This window comes from Sminthopsis crassicaudata, chromosome 3, assembly GCF_048593235.1.
Source record: "Sminthopsis crassicaudata isolate SCR6 chromosome 3, ASM4859323v1, whole genome shotgun sequence".
NCBI lineage: Eukaryota > Metazoa > Chordata > Mammalia > Dasyuromorphia > Dasyuridae > Sminthopsis > Sminthopsis crassicaudata.
In genome coordinates this window covers 16,280,347-16,300,334 of record NC_133619.1, presented here as the reverse complement: position 1 = coordinate 16,300,334, position 19,988 = coordinate 16,280,347, and the positions used below count along the sequence as shown (strand labels likewise).

Here is a 19,988-nt window from a genome sequence, read left to right as displayed (position 1 = left end):
GTATATCTCAATGAGTTAGACATTGAACAACAATCTCACATTTAGAAAACCTATAGTTAAACTATTATTTATTTATAGTAGCACTCATATTTGGTCTACTCTTTTTTTGCCAATCTCTTAATGAAGCTGTCAAATAAGAAAGGGACTGCACAATACTTGGCGTCACTTTGGCTTGTTTTGGAGATTGCCATGACCAAAGAACTGATAGCCTGCTAGTCAGTCACCCCCTGGTGATGGCAATTAGGTAAGGACTCAGATCCAGGACAGTTTGTTGCTCAGTGTCACATGGTAAGACAGTGAGAGAGCTTGGCTCCAAGCTAGAAATCACCAGTGTAGGATCTACACACAAACACAAGGAGATTCATTTGAATAACCTGGAGAGAACCAAAGCAGTGATGGGAAAAAGAAACCTGAAGGAGAAGAGGAAAGGTCTCCAAACCCAAAGGGCTGAGCAGAAGCACAAGCAGAATGACACAATGCCGTGGCCCATCGGACTGAGAGCTGCTCCTAACAAGGCACTGTTGACTCTGGTCTCTAAGAGATGTCACAAAATGAATGATGTCACCATCATTTACACTGATAACGGGTCTTTTTCAGGACCGACTATAAAAGTGAAAAGGGGCTGCTTCTGCTTCCCACCGCAGCGCGCTCTGCCTAGAGGCGGCCAAGGAAGGGGCACTGAAGTGACCCTATCTACTATATTGCTGCCCACAATCTCACAAGGAATGTTCTCTTTCCTACACTCCTAATGTCTCTATTTCACACAGGGTGACAACCACTACCAAGTGCTAGGGCCTAGGAAAGAGGAATTGTGGAGCCATAGAGAAGGGAGAAAAGCTAGGCCACTTGTGGGACCTTTCATGGAACTCCTTTCTGAATAAGCTATGCTTCCACAGGATCCCTCAGGTTAGAATTCTATAGGGCAAGTTAGTCCAAGAGGGACGGGAGATGCTCAAGAACAAAATTTTGAAGACACAAAGAGAAATCATTTCAAAATCTTTTTTATTTTGAACTTTACAAACACCAAACACAATAAGAACTTCCATATACACAGCAGAACAGAAAAAAATACAAGATACTGTGAATCTCTAAGATTTCTTTTTAAAGTATATAAAGAATTCCACCTATAATTTAAAAACTGTCCTTGTTAGGTTGTGATGCCTTTTGGTCTTTCCTTCCGTTCTCTTCTGTGCATTTTATAAAACACTCCAATAAATTCTTTCTTTCTTTCTTCTTTTTTCCACAATCCTTCCCTCCCAAGTTCCTCTTCAGTTGAAAAACAAACCAACCTAACAATAAACATGGTCAAGCAAAAACAAATTCCTACCTTGGCCATGTCTAAAAATATGTCTACTTCTATCATTTCTCTCAGGAATTGGGTTAGCATTCTTCATCCTAAGTCCTCTGGAATCATAGTTTGTCATTGCTTAAGCCTTTCAAAATTATCTGTCTTAACAATGTTGTTATTGCATAAAAACTTCACTCCATATCAATGTTCCTTTAAGTTTTCCTTTGTTTCTCCAAAATTATCCCTCTTGTTGTTTCTTATGGCATGATAATATTCTATTACTTTCCTATACCACAATTTGTCCAGTCATTTGCCAGTTAATAGATACACTGCCTTAATTTCCCATTCTTTGCTGCTGTGAAGGTATGGCTAATTGGATATTTTTGGATCTTTGAGTTCTTTTCCTTTGATCTTTTTAGGATATAGGCCTAGTAATAGTTCTCACTATATCAAGTTGGGCGACTTTTTGGGCATGGTTCCAAATTTCTTTCTGGAATAGTTGAACTTAATAATGCACACAGCTTGACCAACAAAACATTAATGTACCCATTTTCCTCCACTACTTGTCACCATCCTTTTTTGTCATCTTTGCCAATCTGAAGAGTGTGAGAAATGGAACCTTAGGAAGGTCTAAATGTTCACATCTCTATTAATGATTTAGACACTTTCTTATATAATTATAGCTTATATTTCTTTCTCTTTGCAAACTATCTGAACAAAAATGTGATCAAAGCAAAGAAAACGAATCCTACGGCATTACACAGTTCTGTAAAAAAGAACATCAGGAACTTGTGCCACCCTCCAATATTAATCATCTGTTAATTGCTCCAGTTGCATTTTTAATATATTCCTTTATAAAATTAAAGTTGTCTGGTAGGTTCCCTCTACTTAGATATTCTTCACTTTGGTTAAATATTTGTTTTCCTCTTTTCTGCAATTTTTTCTCTTTTTGCAGGATGGTTTGAAAACAAAACAGGTTTTTTAAAAGACATTTACAACTGGAGAAAAAGAATCAAAAGATCAAAGAAAGAATAGTGCCAATGCTCAAGACAGATGGAGTGGTTGGGATGAGACAAAGGAAAGAAAGTGAAATTGCTCAGTTCTTATTTTGATTGTTTTACCTGCCAAGGAGAATGACCTTTACACTAGAAAGGAAAGAACAAAAATAACTTACATGGAGTTCTTACCTAAAAGAAGAACTAGTAAGAAAGCACCTAGTTTTCCTTTAATGAATTCAAGGCTGGCCCAAGTGAACCACACCCAAGGGTACTGGGTGTGGTTGCTGAGCCAAGTGGCTCATATAGGTAAAGAGCTATTTAAAAAATCATGGAAAATGACTCTAGGAACAATAAAAGGAGCCTGCATCAGTGGCACATGGTGACACACACACATACTGGGGAAGACCGAGATGATAGATTCCTTTAAATGCAGGGGGAGCAAGATCAAACTAAGGGGGCAAACTGGCTGAGACACCAAGCCAGGCAATGGATCAATAATGGAATGAGGCTCATCAATGGCCACTGTACTTCTGGACTGAGCAAGATAAAGCCCTAATATCCTTGTCTTCCCTCCCCTTCAAAAAAGAAAAAAAAAAAAAAAAAAAGAAGAGGAAATCGTTTGATTTTCAAAAACCGGGAGCAGAAAGTCTAAAAACTCTAGGCCAATAAACTTAACTCTGTTTCTCTATGATTAAAAAGATGACTTCCAAGGCAGGGGATAGGAAGTGGGGGAAGGAGGGAAAAAAATAACAAAGGCAATATCATCTCCTCAGAGACAAGTTGTCTAAGACTAACAGCATTTCCTTTTGTGAAACAACTGGTAAGCTACAAAATGAGAACTTGCTGCTATTCTTGAGAAGACGGCGGAAAGATGCCCGTCAGACCAAAACACTAACTTCCCAACTGGTCAGATGGCAGTACTCGGACATGTCCACGAAACTGAGTCTGCAGAGGCTAATTACCATCTTATAAATCTCTTGATAAAAGCAGAAGCTCCACACTTAGCAAATCTGTAAAGGTAGCTAAGAGCTACCTCACAAAAATCCATCTTTGAATCACACTGGAGATTCCTTTTGTACATGGACATACAACTCTCACTGCGGCATCCCCAATAGGGCAAATTCACATTCTGTGGAGATCAAGAGACCTAACATCAAGACTTGTATTCAAATTCTGACTCTTGGCACTTCCTAGCTACTTGACTTCTAAGTTTCTTGGGCAATTCTAAGACTGATCTATTAAATTATTCGTTAAATGTGGCCACAGAGAGGGCCTGACTCTGACTTTTTCTTTTCATCACGGCCCAGTTCAAGTCTTCTTGGCTACTCTGAGCAGCTCTTTGTGTAAGCAATTGTGATACAACTTTATTATCATCAGTTCAGGGAACATTGATGAGATTAGAGTTAAGGAGAAAGTGTTTCTCCCTATCTTCAATACCACAATCCCAAAGTCATATTTAAGCAAAATTTATCAAAAGACATTAAATTATACTGACATTTATGGAAAATTGGGAGGAAAAGGTAAAATAGTCTGACAATACATGTCAGAGAATTACTGACTTTCAAGAACTGCAATGGCCCTTGGAGGCCAGAACAATAATCCTTTCTACAGCTTTCCTAGTAAAGGATTATCCATATTTTGCTTCAAGACTTTTGAGGAAGAATCATCAGCTCCTAAAGCAGCCCCACATCTGTCAGGGCCCTCTCAGGATCCAATTCAATAAGCATTATTCAGTTTCTACACCATATAATGAAGGGAATGTGTGAGCAATGCTGATTAAAAAAAAAAAAAAAAAAAAAGGGGGGGGGGGAAGCAGTCCCTGCTTTCCAGCTTACATTCTAATGAGGGGGAGATGCAATATCAAGCAAATAATTCAATACAATATATTTGAGGCAAAATGGATCATTATAATTCAAGGTATATCCTGGACTTTAAGTAGAGACTTGTCACCAATAGGTTGACCACTTAAGGATGAATTCACTGGCAATCAATGAAACTCAGAAAAATTCAAAAAGGCCTTAAGTCCTAAGAAGTACCTTTTTTGATGGTTGGAGTGGAAGAAAGGGGCCAGGAAATATTAATTTATCCCATTCATATGCTTTGTATTATGTGATTTCTTTGTTCAATAACCAGTTGAACAAAAAGAATCATATCGCTCTTAAAGTTGATGATCCCAGATCCTCCTTGAAGAGGTAAATAAGGAAGCTGGTGGAGTCGGCTTTGACATGCGTCCAGAAGTAATAAACACTTAGTTGGCCATTATGTTATCCCACTACTAAAGTTTATGACAAATATTTGAAAAAAGATCACAGAGAGGAAATTGTAACTTACATGCCAACACCTATTGCAGAAATGAAGAGGAAAATGAAGTTATTAAAAACCTGATAAGACCTTCTTCCAATTAAATTAATATGCACTTTGATACTCAGTGACTTCAATGCACAAGCAGGCATAAAGTAAGCTCCATGAAAATTGCATGTTGTAAAAAGACTAGGATTGAGACATGAGACTAGTCAGACTCATAGACTTTCTTCAAGAAAAGAATGGGGAAAATTGATAAATGGCTGAATTGTGGATCAAAGACTAGCATTTTCATCTTTTTATTGTTGTTGGTTTGTTTTTTCCTTTCTTGTAATTTTTTTCCTCTTTTAATCCTATTTTTCTTGTGTAGCGAAATATGTTTAGAAGAACTGCACATGTTTAACCTCTACTGGACTGCTTGTTGTCATAGAGAAGGGGGAGAAGGGAGAGGGAGAAAAATTGCAAAAGTAAATGTTGAAAACTATTTTTGCATTTATTTGGAAAAGAAAAGAAAAAAACGGAGTTGAGAATCAAGTTGGTAATCTCTCTTTTAAAAAATCTTTTAAAATATTTATTTTTAAAATTAATAGAAAATAGGGAAAGAAAAAAGACACCGCCATATGCACAAAACATAAGAGAGAATTCAACATATAAAGCAATAAAATTTCCATTTCAACAAAGCCTATTTAATAAATACCATGATTTGTGTAGTGCTATCAATCTTTTCTTTGCTTGTAGGGTTTTTTTTTTGTTTTGTTTTGTTTTCTGCCACACACCTTATACTTTTTTTTTGTCACTCCCCACCCTAAGAGGGCTATAATTAAGTGCAGATATATACATGTATACATACATACACTGTGCACATATACACAAACCTCCATGTATATGCAACTATGTATATGTATATATGTGTGTATATATATATACATGAAATATATATATATATACATACACAGATTGTACAATCATACACATATAGATGTATATACATTCATATGTCTCTATGTAAAACACCATACTATACTTGTTTATTCTCTTTTCCTGTGAAGGTGGAAAACATCTTCCTTCATAAATCCAAGAATTTCCACATCAAATTGGGAATCTCAAACAAATGAACTGCAAAGAGTGCTTTATACTCTTTCTCATTTATGGGGTACCCCATAATGCTGCTCATAGTCTTTTCAACATCCTTCTCAGTAAAGTTTTCAAACACTCAATCACCCTACATCTTCACACCGTGACATCTTTGGCATCTTAGCCAAAGTATTTTTAGCACTAGTCTCTGAACAAATTCCAGGAAGCCCAGACTGAAGCCACCTGTTGGTTCGTCCTAGGCAGGCCACCTCTTGACCCACTGCTTCTCAGTTACAAGCAATGATAAAAAAAAAAAAAAAAAAAAAACCAACAAAAAAAAAACAGCCACTGTGCACAAAAAAGGGAATTGGGGACTGGAGTTCCAGAAAGGCAAGGCCATCCACAGGAGGCTTAATTGTTTTTATAATGCTCACTTGACTCATTTGCTTATTTTTGGAACTTTTCAAAAGAAACTCTTCCAACAAAAGTCACATTTAAAAATTTGATTTTTGATAGAAATGAAGTTTAACCTAGAGGCAAACTGATTTTCTCATCCCCTCCTTCAAAGTACTGGGGAAAAAAAGGTTTACAAAAATTCCAATCAGCTTTCCTTTGCAGGATCTGAATGGACCACTTGGCACACATCTCCAGGAGTAGGGGTTGGTGCTTGGCTCCTTTCCTGTGGGGCAGAGGTTGGGGGAGAAGGAACCATTCTCTGTAATGACCGAGAAGGGAACTTTTATTTTTCAGCCCCATCATCACAAGGAGTCCTTAATGGGTGCCTTGGAGCAGACATGAAGGGAGGGGAATGGCACACTGCTGTGCCTGGCACATAATCTTAACTGACTGATTGATGGGGCCCAAATGTCCCAGATGGCACAGCCAGAGCAATGATGAGAGGTTCAAGAATATCATACCCAACCCTGGAGGGATAGGGACCATGCACATACATACAGGGTTGGGGCAGGGGAACTACATGGTCCAAATTTGTGGGAGTTTCTAAATCCAATTTTCTAAGGGAGAGTTGGGATTTCCTCCTCAGATGAAATTAGAAAATTAGAGTTACTAGGAAGTTGCTAGTCTTAGAAGCCAGCTTTCTCAAGACTAGCTCACAAGGGCACAGCCTATCTAACCATCCCATATTCAAGAACCCTAAGATCTGGTCAAGGGCAAAGTTTCTAGGAGGAAACAATTACATTGCAGAGAGAAGAGGATTTCACAGGGGATCCCTAACACTGAAGAGCAAGCAATGGCCTAAAGAAGTGAGGGGAACGCAAGGATCTGCTATTTACCTGGACCATGTATTTGGCTTGGATCACAAAAGTGTGGACTATTCAGTAAGGGTCTCGAGCATGCAGTTGTACTTGGGGGGAGGGTCTGGCTGTGACCTCTCTAGCAAGTCCCACTTCATTTGCTTTCTAGGAGTTGAGTCTAAACTGTGAGTGTCTAGAGGACCAGAAGACTCAGGAGAACTCAATGGAAAGGAAGACCCATTTCACTGACTACTTGGTTGGGGAAAGGAGATAAGGAGGAGATACAAGGAGATCTCTCTGTGTTTTGCCAGATATCCTATGGCCTTATTGGGGGGGGGGGGGTCCTTTTATGTTGCTGTTGTTTTGGTTTGAGGCAGGACTAGGGCCGTCCTATACCCCATATGTGAATGTAACACTTGAATACTTGCACGGTATGTTTAGAGGTGACATTTGTTCACATCTGTCAGGACACGGGATTTATATTCAAAGATTTTCCTGCATCAAACTTGGGAGAGGGAGGCAGAAAGAAGTATGACTAACCAAAGAAAAATCTATGGGTTTTCATGCTCTAGCAAATATTTGCCCATGTAAACTCAGAGGTTCAAGGCACTGAGACAGGAAAGACTTTTTAAAAATACTCAAAAGAATTAAAATTCTAAACAGGACTCCAAATCCTATGCCATTTCTGAAGTTGCATTTCATGTATATGAAGGAGAAATCACAAAACCAGCAGCCCTCTTGCCATGTTGTCACTGCAGTGCCAGCTTTACCATAACCGGCTCCAACTACAGCTGAAGAGAGCTTTCCATCGCCCGGCGCACTTCCCAACACGCCCCACTCAGATGAAGGCCATCTTTACTTCAGTCCCAAAGGGACCAACACCTCTAGAGCTGAGCGCGTGCTGGCAAGGGCTTATGTTCCCAAGGTGAAGGGAAACAAGGACTGAAATAGATTTGTGAGCACGAGACTATGAGATCACCCTGAAACCTCCAGGACTCCTTTCTTCCAAAGCCTCAGCCACCCCAAAGATTTACTTTTACATTCATTTTGTCCTATCCAAATAAATACTCTATTTCACAAAGGGACCACAAGAAGGCAACAATTGTTGATCGAGGACTTCTTTTGGTGTTGGTGTCTCTTTCCTATCCACGGCCACTCAAACCTTCCCTCACACTCCCTTGGAAAAAAAACAATTTTTCAAGACCACTTTCTCCTCAAAATTTTTTTTTCCCAATCTCTTTTGTCTATCTGTCTCACCTTCCCCTATGCAATCTCATCTTCACATCACCCGCAGTGACAAAGCTACTTACAATACCTGTGGAACTCAACAGCAGTCACTGATAAAGCCCTTTTCTGTCCCTCTGTCTTGTGACTGACTGATGGGGAAGCCAGATGTCCCACTTAAGAGGCCAGTGTCTGATCAGCAGACACACTGTCCACTAACCAGCACTGATGGCACCTGCCTTGACAGAATGCTAACAGAACAAACACCCACACAATGGCATAAGGAAGCGCTGGCAGTTCAGAAGCCATGACTGAGGGGAGGGGGCCTTTGAGATCCCCCGGGATCAGCCTTGGACCGGCCCAGCAGTGACCCTGCTTTGGGAGAACTAGAGGTGTCAGAGACAGTGAGCAGCGAGGTCTCACTTTAACTGGCAGAAAGCATCTTGTGACAAGTGAGCATTCTCTCTGTGTATACAACAGACGAGCTAGAAAATGAAAAGTATAAAGAGGATTGAAGATAATTCCAACCTACTGGCGTGGTGCCCGGAGTGCCAGGCCAGAGTCAGGCCTCAGACACTTCCTAGCTGTGGATCCCGGGCAGATCCTGTCACCCTGTCTGCCTCAATTTCTTCATCTGTCAAATGAACTGGAAAAAGAAATGGCCAAGCCTTCCACCATCTCTGCCAAGAAAAGCGCCAGTGGGGTCAGACACAACAAAAACAGGAAGTGGATGGAGGCCACTGACAGTGATTGTCAGATTTCCCACGGTGGCTTAAGGAATAATGTCAATATAGATCAACCATCGACTACAAGGGCCTAAGAGATGATAAAGAGGGAGGCAGAAGTCGTAGGTGCCGGCAGCCAGCTTGAGTATCAGGGGCCAGAGCAGAGAGCTGACATCACATCCTGGGGTCCCTGCTGGACAGCAGCTGCTGGGATCCCTCAGGGGATCTGGTCCAAACCCTTAAACTTTACAGATGAGGAAACAGGCCTGACAGTTGAGCTGGTTTGGTTAAGGTCCCCACAGTAAGTAGCAGGGCCACACTGTGCACCCTGAGGCCACTGCCTCCAGATCCAGAGAAAAACAGTGAAGGGAACAAACTATCAGAATGGGGGGCAAAAGCCCCACGAACCACAAAATAGTGAGAAGGGCTATGTGCAGACATGCAGCTGAGGGCTCCTCCAAGAACCATTCCTGGAGAAAGTCATTGCCCAAAGGGAAGATGGGCCAGTCACTGGGGCTCCAGAGGTGCCATGAAATCCTGTCCACCTCAGGAAAACTCCCAGCTCTCAGTTTTCTTGGGAGAAGCTGCTTAGCAAACTTATGGATGGAGAATATGGGTCATAGCTGTCTGGGAGAGGTAGGCACAAATGGACCAGTGGACCCGGCGGTGGTCAGGGACACAGAAACATGCGGAGGATTGGGGCGGCTGCTGCACTCAATAGAGATTTTTACCTCTGAAGGGCCAAGAATTCAAACCAAAGAATCTACGTTTTAAAAAAATCAGTCCCTTAAATTATTCTGAAAGGTAGATGATTGCATAGTGACTGTAAATAAATGAAATGAGTGACACATCTTCTGAATGGCTGAGACAGACAGTACTGACAAGGAGGGAGACTGGACCTGGAGGACGCCAAGATTATTTGAGGAGATTATTTGGGGAGCACTGAGATTCAAAACTGTGAATGTGGCTGGCCCGAGTAAATGCAATTTACTGGAAAATTTTTATTGTTGAAGTTTTCCCAAATCCAAAAGATTCTTTTCAGGCCAGTGTTGGCTTGCTATAGGCAGCATTTCCTAAATGCTGCTGACTCCCTCAATAAGCTCCACTTGCTCCCTATTATCTCTAGGATTCATTGTACACTGATGTTGAAAGGGCTTCTCGTTCCTGGTTTTTCATCACTTCCCTCCCAAGGCCTTCTTTTTACTTCCTCCAGGCTCCTTGTCTCCTGTCCTTGCAGCCTCCTGCCCACCAACCTCAATGATCTCCAGGCCATGGCGGGTTCAAAGGGAAGCGTGCACAGAGGCAGGGTCTCCTGGCACTCCAAACATTCTTTGAAGGCTTTGCCACAATTTCTCCGAGTGCTTAACCTCTGTTCACCGGTTTGGAAGGAACAAAGCTGCCCAGCTCTCCTGAATGTTCTCCTGTTTGTCTTCAGAGCCCAACTTTCAAGCCTGACTCAAACACACCTGTATCGTGCTCTCCTGGCAGTTACAATTACTAGCTTAATAACCGGTAGCGCACTCAAGAACAACCACGTGTAATCTTAAAAGCCTTTATTATACCTACTCACATAATGCCCTAACTGATGCCCTGACTTGTTGGTTCCCTGGTGAACACCTGGTCAGAAGACCCATGTGTTCACTACCAAAACTCTTACCTCTTTTGGCTACCCATCTTGGCTTGGCCACCCAGGCTGGAGAGCCAGGGTGAACAGCAGGAGGTTAAAGAGGGCGGTTGCTGCCTGCAGTGGGCTTACATAGGGCCTGTGAGGTCACACACACAGCCAATCAGGGAGAGAGTCACCCATTACAAAGCTATCTCAATATGGCCAGGATCCCGCCCAAGGGCAGTCCTAATATCCACAGAAATTACTTCTGGGCCTCAATCTCCCGATGCACTGTGTCCGCCCATTTAAAGGGCCCTTACACACACCTCCCATGATTTCCTCCTGAAACACCACTCAGGAACCCAGAGGCTCAAGAGAACTCAGGAGCTCAGATTACCCCCCACAGAAGTTCCTCACATGGCCACTTCCAATGGCCTTTCAATTTCTATTGAGTTTGCCTCTAGTAGGTATTCGTTCTTGCACTTTCGGTCCAAAGACAGCTAGGAACCAGAGTTCAAATTCCATCTCAGACACAAGTTGTGTGATCCTGGGCAAATCACTTCACTTCCACCTGCCTCAGTTTCCTCATCTGTAAATGTGGCTAATAATAGCATCTACCTCCCAAGGTTGTGGTAAAGCTCAGAGGGGATAATAACATAGTAAAGTGGTTCTTTAAAGTGTTTTTCTATAAATGTTAGTTATAATAATTACTTTAAAGAATGCATTTAATAGTAAGAACATTAAAACAGATGAAATAAAATGACTGATGATCTCACTTAGGCTTTCCTTAATTCTCACAGAAATGCCTAAACTGCTGAGATGAAGAGTTAAAATCAAGACAAAATGAGGAGAGCCACAAAAAAAAGAGTTTGGGCCCAAGGCACTTGACCACTCCTTTTGGCTATTCAAACACTTATTTAACATATTTATTTTTTTTTTTCTAACAATGTTATTATTTTATTTTTTCCCAACTGCATGTAAAAATCATTTGTTCTTAAAAATAATTTTTGTGTTCCAAGTTCTCTCCCTTTCTTCACTCATTGAGAAGGCAAGCATTTTGATATACGCAGTCACACAAAACATGTTTTCTGTATCAGTCATGTATTACAAAAGAAAACAAAAAAGCCCAGGAAAAATAAAGTTGAAAAATGTCTTCTTTCACCTGCAGACTCCATCAGTGGGTAGATTTTTTTCAACCCAAGCCTTTTGGAATTGGCCTGGATCACTGTATTGCTGATAATAGCTAAGCCATTCACTGGCAATCACTTCACAGTGTTGCTATAACTGTGTCCAACACACTCCTGGTTTTGCTTACTTCACTTTGCAGCAAAGTTCATGTAAGTCTTCCTAGGTTTTTCTGAGAGCATCCTGCTCATCATTTCTTACAGCACAATCATATTCCATCATAATCATAAACTGCAACTTGTTCAGCCCCTCCCCACTTGATAAGTATCCCCTCAATTTCCAAATCTTTGTCATCACAAAGAGATGTTTTGGGGGTAAAAATAGGACATCTTTCTTTTTCTTTGGTTTCTTTGGGATACAGTCCCAGTAGTGGGATTACTGGGTCAAAAAGTACACACGGCTTTAGAGCCCGTAGGACAGAGTTCCAAGTAAATGGTTGGATCAGTTCACAACTCTACCAACAGGGCAGCCAGTTTTCCTATATCCCCTTGAACATTTGCTATTTTCTTTTTTTTATATTAGCCAATCTGATAAAGTAATCTCAACATTTCCCTAATTTGTTTATAATACTATATTTCTATGAGATACCTATCATTTTGACCTTATCTTGGAATATGATGCGGGATAGATATGTTATTTTAACCTAGTTTATGTCAAATTGCTTTCTAGGTTTCCCAGCAATTTTTATCAAATAACAAATTCTTTCCCCTTGGATCTCTGAATTTATCAAACACTAGATTACTGTGTTCACTTACTACTGTGTACTATGTGTTTAATTTATTCTACTGTTCCTCCATTCTACTTCTTAGCCAGACAGAAAATCTTGCCTGGAGAAAAGAATGGAGATGAGCAAGTGAAACAGTAAAGAAAGCAGCCAGCAAATGCAGACCAGTAAAAATCAGGGCTATTTCACTTTTACTAAATCCATTCATTATTCCTTTCAATCTGTGAATACTCACGCACACATGCTGTGCACTTTCACACAAAACACACAAACACATCACATTAATCCAAGCTGCTTACTGAAAAACAACAAACATGGGCCCAAAAAAGTCTGGCTTCAAGATTTGCCTGAACTACTTAGGAAGAACCTCATTGGAGTCCTGAAAAGAGTTCAACAAATGACTCCCCAGAACAGCTGCTAAGAGAGAAACTCTTATGATGCTTCTCTTATTCCAATCGTTAATCCTGTTTCACAGAAACCAAAAGGCTTCTTTGGGGGTGAGTGGAGGCTATTTTTAGTTTTTGGAAACTAATCTAATCTGAGATCTTTCCTCACATGGGAAGTGATAACAGATGACTTGTTATATTTTCCTCTTACAAATTTGCCCCTCAAATTCAACACTAACTTGTATCTTAAGCCATTCAATCAGTGCAATTGCTGTAACCCTGTCTCGGGTCAGTGTGGCACCCGACTCCCTGAGTGTTCTTGCCCTACATGTCAACTGAGGGAGGAAATAAGGCTGAGACAACGAAGCCCTTTGCTCCATGACAAACCACCATTGTGACCTTCCCCCGGACCAGGAGGTGGCTGGTGTCAGCACAAGACCCCGAGTCTCCCCATAATAATACTGAGTTGTCATGTCTCTAACAAGGAGCTTCTGAAAAGGGCCTTTTCCCAAGGCTTGGGCCATGCCCGACTGCCCTGTTGTTTTCAGATCAGTTTATGTGCTCTCTTGCAAATGGAGGCTATTCTGACAGCTTGGAAATAAAACCAATATAGGAGGGGTGAGAGGGAACAAATCTCGTGTGTGCCAAACATTGTGCTAAGCAAGGGCTTTACAAAGACTTAATCTTTACATCCACACACACCAAATATCAAAATACATCAGATATATTTTGGATAGAAAAAAATTTGTTGTTTAGGCCCAACTATTCCTGACCCCATTTGGAGTTTTCTTGGCAAAGATGCTAAAGTGGTTTGCCATTTCCTTCTCTAGCTCCTTTTACAGATGAGGAAACTGAGGCATATAGGGTTAATTGATCACATAGCCAATGAGTGTCTGGGGCTGGATTTGAACTCATGATAGGAGTTTTCCTTACCCCAGGCCTGGGGCTCTATCCAATGCACCACTTAGCTGATCTTTTGCAGTTTCTCTTTTATAAAAGAGAATTTGTTTTACGTACAATATGGATTTTCCCAGACCTACTCCAGCTAGCTTCATCACAGAGCACGAGGAACATCTCCCAAGGGAATAGGTGTCCTATGAACTCTGTACACATATGTGTGTGTATATCTAGACAGAGTCTGAGAACGCTAGACACAGCTGCAAGCAGCTCAGGAAGGGCTGTTAATTTTCCTAACGGGATCATTTTGTTTCCAGGCCTTCTACTCTTAAAATGCAGCGTCCCTGAGTCACCATCCATCAGTGCCCCTCCCAGGTTAGAATCAATGCCGACCTTCCTTGGGGAGGCAACTCCATTTCAATTCAAACAGTTACTGAAAAGGCCAAGGCTGAACCCCTAACAATTGGCTAAAGACTATTATTTATGGGGGCAAACACCGGCTCCCTCGAGACGGGCCAAGCTCATTCCCAAGTCTTGCATCTCCAGCAGGTGAAGGCCGAGTCAGGGGAAGCATCCCCTTGGCAGCCAGGCCGATCAGGGTACCCGCTCCTGGGGCATCCCTCTTCTGCCCATCTGAAGGTCTCTTCTCTGCGTGGCAGGAAGACCATGTAGTGCCTTCAAAAGCACCAGCTTCTTTACCAAACTCTTTTCCTTCAAGGCAGATACCAAAAGTGGTTTAAGTTGATTAATATTTCTTCTAAAAATTACTGACTTTAAAAGGTTAGCCAGTGTTTCTCTTGATCCGTGAACAGAATATTTCTTGAAAAACAGCCAAGTGATTTATCTTCATAAAAGTAAAGTAACTACAGACTATTAAGAACCAATATTTTAGTGTTTGTGGTTTTTAGGTAAAACACTGCCACACCTGTCAATGAGTTTCAACAACTCCAAGACAAATTTATATTAAGTCCTCTTTTCAACTGATTTTTGATACGTGAAATAAATGGTATCCATTAGAGAAAACTGTGCCCTAGATACACAATCAAATTATGCCTGAGACAGAAAAAATCTTTTTAAAAGGTTCGCTGAAAGAGCAACCATTAATGAAATATGAGCAATCATACAATATCAGCATTGAGAGCTTTACAAAAGTTGTATTCAGAAGTCAGAAAACAAAACTCATCCACATTATTAGAAACTGGCAGTATAATAAGCATCCCCAACAGTAATTTATTTAAGCTTTTTTTGCCTGCCTAAAATTATCCGCTTCTTCCTCGGGGAAAGCAGAGGATGGAAGCCCCTGTCTGGTATGTGAGCATGAGGACTGCCTTTTATGGATCCTTGGCTGGACCAAGGTCCCTCCTGATTCTCAAATTCAGTAGTTCTGTGATATTGGGTTATTTCTAACTCTATAAACAAATTTATCGAAGTATCTGGAGCACAAGGCAATCCTTTCACTTATTTGGGAAAGTGCTTTCTTTTTTCTCATGAAATTTCTTTCCAGATCTCTTTCAATTCATTAAAAAAATCGAACAATTTACTATATTGTGGCTGACTTAATTAAGACAGGAAGAAGCACTAAATGCACCACTCAAAATATTTTGTTTTTTGAAAAAAGTACTAAATAATCAGCTCGGACAGATTATACCGGGGTATCTATTCCTAAATGGGATTTTTAACTCATATCTTGGCCTACTAAAAGTCCATTTGCCGAGCCTGCTCACTCTTAGACATCCAGAATTTCCCTGTAATCCCAGAATAGCTCCGTGGAGATGAGGGCCGAGCACTCCCTTTTCAGCAGCAGCGAGTTCTCGGTTATGAAGTTGGCAGTGACCCGACTGAACGAATTACCCTCCCACCCTCCATAAAATTATTTTCACAGAGTCGTGGAATTTCGAAATTAGAAGGCCCTAAATGTACAGCAGTGCACATATTCTGTAAGTTTTCAAAAGCTTCCTCTTATTTGAGGAATCAATGGTAGCTCCCCATATAAAAACACAAAGTGCGTCCGTCACTGAGTGCAGTAGTAGCGTGATGAGGCTTTTAAAGTTCGCCACGATTCTGTGCATTAATTACTGTGCACCTGGGAGAACAGATGACTAATGTGGCCCTTGAGAAAGGCAGGACCTCGAATGCCTGGACAGGTGTCCTGGGGCCCACCACGCCGAGGTGGTCTCACCCACGCGGGACTTCTGCCCCACTCTTGTCCTGTCAGAAGTCACCGAAAGCTCTTAAAAACCAGGCCGGGGGCAAACAGCCCTGCCAGAGAGCGGACTCCCCTGCCAGCCGCCCCGTCCGGGAAGCCCCGGCTGATAACGGCACCAAAATAAACCCTACGCCTGAACACTCTCCAAAACCGGCTCCAACATCAGGACACAAGCACCACAGCCTATGGTTCGGGGACCTGCGCACTGACCCCTGACCCCTGACGCCGGCGAGGTCACTCACTAATGGGGGGCGCCACCAGCTGCACACTGGCCCTTCTCAGCAATGACAAATGGGGGTTCTCGCGGGGTGTCCCCCCCATGGCCCCTGGGGGCAGAGACTCTGGTTCTTTTTTCTCCCGCCATCCTCTGCGCTTCTTTGGCTCAGTGCGCGCCCCACACAGGGCCCGTAACACAGCCCTGGCGACAGTCACGGGCCCCCAGAGGAGGGCGGCCGGTGAGGGCAAGCTCACTGAGGGCAGGGCGGGGACGCTCCCAAAGCCGGGGTGGGGGGTCAGCAGGCTCGGACGGGGCCTCCGACCCCGGTCCACTCTCGGCCCCGCCCATTCCCCCGGGGAAACTGAGGCCCGAAGCCCAGACTGTGTCCAGCCGGGAATCCCGGGACCAGGAGGCTGGACCCCGCGGCAAGCCCCAGGGGCCTACTACATGCTTCTAGAACAGACGGAGGGGGAGGTCACAAGGGGTGAAGGGGCATTTCTGGCCCCCTCGCCGTGACCGGAGTCTCGGGGGACATCCCTCTGCTCCCCCCTCCCCCCGCCGGATACAGGGCCTAGATACAGGGCGGGGCGCGGTCGTGGACGCTAGGCGGGTAAACCAAGGCACGCCCCTCCCCCCCAACTCACGAGAAGAAGGGGTCTTCCTCAAAGTTGCTCCGCGACGGGCCGAACATCGTGGCTTCTCTCCGTGGGCACGGGGGGGAACACAGGCAGACTGGAACCTCGCTGGACCCGGGGCAGCTGACCCGCAGCCCGCCTCCCTGTCAGGTCTCGACGCCGTGACTGAACCGCTCCTCCTCCCTCCAGCCAGGCCACCGCGAGCCAGGGGGCGGGGCTTATCGCACGTGACACAGGCGCCAGCTCCCCATTGGGCGCCGTGGCTGCAGCACCGCCTTCGCTGCCATGGCAACCTCAGTCAACACAAACCGCGGCGGGGAGGGGCGGGGGTCGGAGGAGTGGGTGGCGCGTGGGCCGTAGCGGGAGGGCGCGTCTCGGGCCTCAGTTTCCTCCTCCTTCAGTTGGACTCTGATACTAATGATAACGACCGCCCGCATTTTCACTGCGCCGTGCGAGGAGTCCGCGAGGAGCTCACGCAGGCGGAGGGGCAGAGGGGTCGCTGCCATGGGCCCGTATTTACAGAGGAGGAAACCGAGGCGGGCAGAATACGGCGGGGTCACGGGGCGGGCCTGACCCCGCGCTTCCCGGCTTCTGCTCCAGGCCCTGTCCCAGATGACCTGGGCCAAGGAGGACGGCAGAGCCCGGAGGAGTCCCTCGCCTGGGGTCACCTCAGTGGTCAGGGAAGGAGCTACCCCTCCCCCCTCCGCGCCCCCTCCCCCCCAACCTCACGGGCTCTGCCGCGAGCCTGCCTGGCTGCCGGGGGCGGGCTGGCCTGGAAACCTGCCTGGGTCAGGGGTCAAGGCCGTGGCCATTAAGTCTCCTGGGACCTGCCCGGGATGTGCGTGCGGGGCCCGGAGATGGACGGGTGGGTGGGGAACGAGAGCTCCTAGTTTGGGTCTGGGGGCTGCCGGAGCAGGCTGGGGGGCCGTGGAGTGAAGGGTGAAATGCCCCGGTCCGGCCGGCTGCAGGAGGGCCCGGACCCTGGGCGTCCGGCCAGAGACTGACCGCTTAGAGGTGCGCACCGAGGTATTTTTAGAGCCTGAAACCCTAGCCCTGAAACCTGGCCCCCAAGGGCGCCACGTGGCCTCCAGCCAGCGCCGGGGCCTGCACTCCGCAGGACACTGTCCCCACGTGGAGCCGGATTTCATCGGGGGCTGTCGGGAGGCCTGGAAGGAAACTGAGGGCAGGCCCACCGAGTCAGCAAACCAGGCGGCCCGCCGGAGAATCGGGTGGTTTGGGTTTTGTTTTGTTTTTTAAGAAAATGCCTATTATCTCCTCAAACACTCTTGAGGACAAGATGGTACTTTTAAAAAAATGCCTTAAAATGAGAGAATCAGTTGTGAGATCGTGACTGTGAGACAGGGTCCTCATCTGTAACAACTGATATCATTTGCCCAAAGTGTGCTCAAGGGAAGGCAATGGGCGCCGAAGGGCAGCTGCTGTCATCCCATTTTACAGTCGAGGAGACTGAGGCTGAGAACAGCCCCGACCACGACCCCGGCTCCCCCGCCACAGCTCCCCCTGGGGGCCCGGACCACCGCTCCCCCGCCACAGGTGCTCCCCGGGCCCCGACCCCGGCTCCCCCGCCACAGGTGCTCCCCAGCCCCCATCCCGGCTCCCCCACCCCGGCTGCCCCAGCCCCGACCACGGCTCCCCTGCCACAGCTGCTCCCCGCCCCCCCCCCCCCCTGCTCTCCCTCCACAGCTGCTCCCCGGGCCCCCATGGCTCCCCGACCCCGGCTCCCCCTGGGGCCCCGACCACGGCTCCCCCGCCACAGCTCCCCCTGGGGGCCCCAACCACGGCTCCCCTGCCACAGGTGCTCCCCGGGCCCCCACGGCTCCCCCACCCCGGCTGCCCTAGCCCCGACCACGGCTCCCCCGCCACAGCTGCTCCCCGGCCCCCCCCCCCCCTGCTCTCCCTCCACAGCTGCTCCCCGGGCCCCGACCACGGCTCCCCCGCCACAGGTGCTCCCCGGGCCCCCACGGCTCCCCCACCCCGGCTCCCCCTGGGGCCCTGACCACGGCTCCCCCAGCCCCGACCACGGCTCCCCCGCCACAGGTGCTCCCCGGGCCCCCACGGCTCCCCCACCCCGGCTCCCCCTGGGGCTCTGACCACGGCTCCCCCACCACAGCTGCTCCTCGGGCCCCCACGGCTCCCCCACCCCGGCTCCCCCTGGGGCCCTGACCATGGCTCCCCCAGCCCCGACCACGGCTCCCCCGCCACAGGTGCTCCCCGGGCCCCCACGGCTCCCCGACCCCGGCTCCCCTGGGGCCTTCACACAATTTTGAGAAATGAAAGTTGACGTGTTTTTTCTTTTTCTCCACAGGAATACCTGGACCTCACGTTGTCAAGCTTCTCCTATCAAGTACTCTGGTCTCCACATTGACTCGGGTTCTCATTAGCTCAGTGTAGTGGGAGCGAGAGATTCCTCTTGGTTTTGTCCATGTTTTGGGGCAGACCTGAGGTGGAGGTTTGTGGGAAGGCCTGGGGAAGGAGTTCACCTTCCCAAGGAGGGGCCTGAGACTTTTTAAGGTGAACCCTTGCCCCCTCCCCCCGGGCTCAAGCAGCCCACAGGTATCACAGGAATATCACAGCTGGAATGTCGTGTACCTCCCGTTCCTAGTCTCCCAGCACCGACGTGACGTAACCCGAGGGTCTCTCTAAGTGTGCCTGATCAGCACTTGGGGGTTAGGGAGCTGTGAGCCTGCGGTTTTTTCTGGAGGTGCTGCAGCCGGTCCCTAGGAGCTCCAGGAGGCTGAATCCATTGAGAAATGTTCAGTGAGTATTACTCTTCAGAAATCTGCAAATGCAAACCTGGGGTTTGGGCTTTTGGTCTGTTGATTACGAAGTGAAGAGAAACCATTAATGATGCATATTGGACTTTATTTTTAATTTAGATGTTTTGGCAGAGCCGGTAGTTAAACATTTACCCCTCCTCCCCGACTCTCCCTCCCTATCCCCCCTCTCGGGTGGGTCGGCACCCAGCTCCCACCTGTTACAGGTGGCACCCCCAAGCCCGAGGGTAGAGAAGTAGACTAAAATGTACTGGGTGGCCATGGATCGAACAGCCAAGGCAGCATCACCAACTTCTTGGGAGGCAGAGTGGCTGTGAGGAGATGGACAACTAGTCGGGAAGGAATTGCCAGTGTATCTATCGATTCTCCCTTCACGAGGAGACGGACTCGGCAAATTGACCATCATCACCCAAGGCCGAATCTGAACTCGGGCCTTCCTGATTCCAGGCCCAGCGCACCCTCCACTTTGCCATC

At 46.1% G+C, this 19,988-nt stretch overlaps 1 protein-coding gene across 5 annotated transcripts in view; it reads right to left on the bottom strand.

Annotated features, from left to right (window-relative positions):
* Positions 1-17,124, bottom strand: part of MLF1 (myeloid leukemia factor 1) — a 44,225-nt gene extending 27,101 nt beyond the window's left edge. For all 5 annotated transcript variants that reach the window (XM_074298078.1, XM_074298076.1, XM_074298080.1 and 2 more), the window contains exon 1: positions 16,729-17,124. In XM_074298078.1, coding sequence (XP_074154179.1) covers positions 16,729-16,775 — 47 coding nt within the window. In that variant the 5' untranslated portion in view covers positions 16,776-17,124. The remainder of the gene's footprint in view (positions 1-16,728) is intronic.
* Between the last annotated feature and the right edge of the window lie 2,864 nt (positions 17,125-19,988).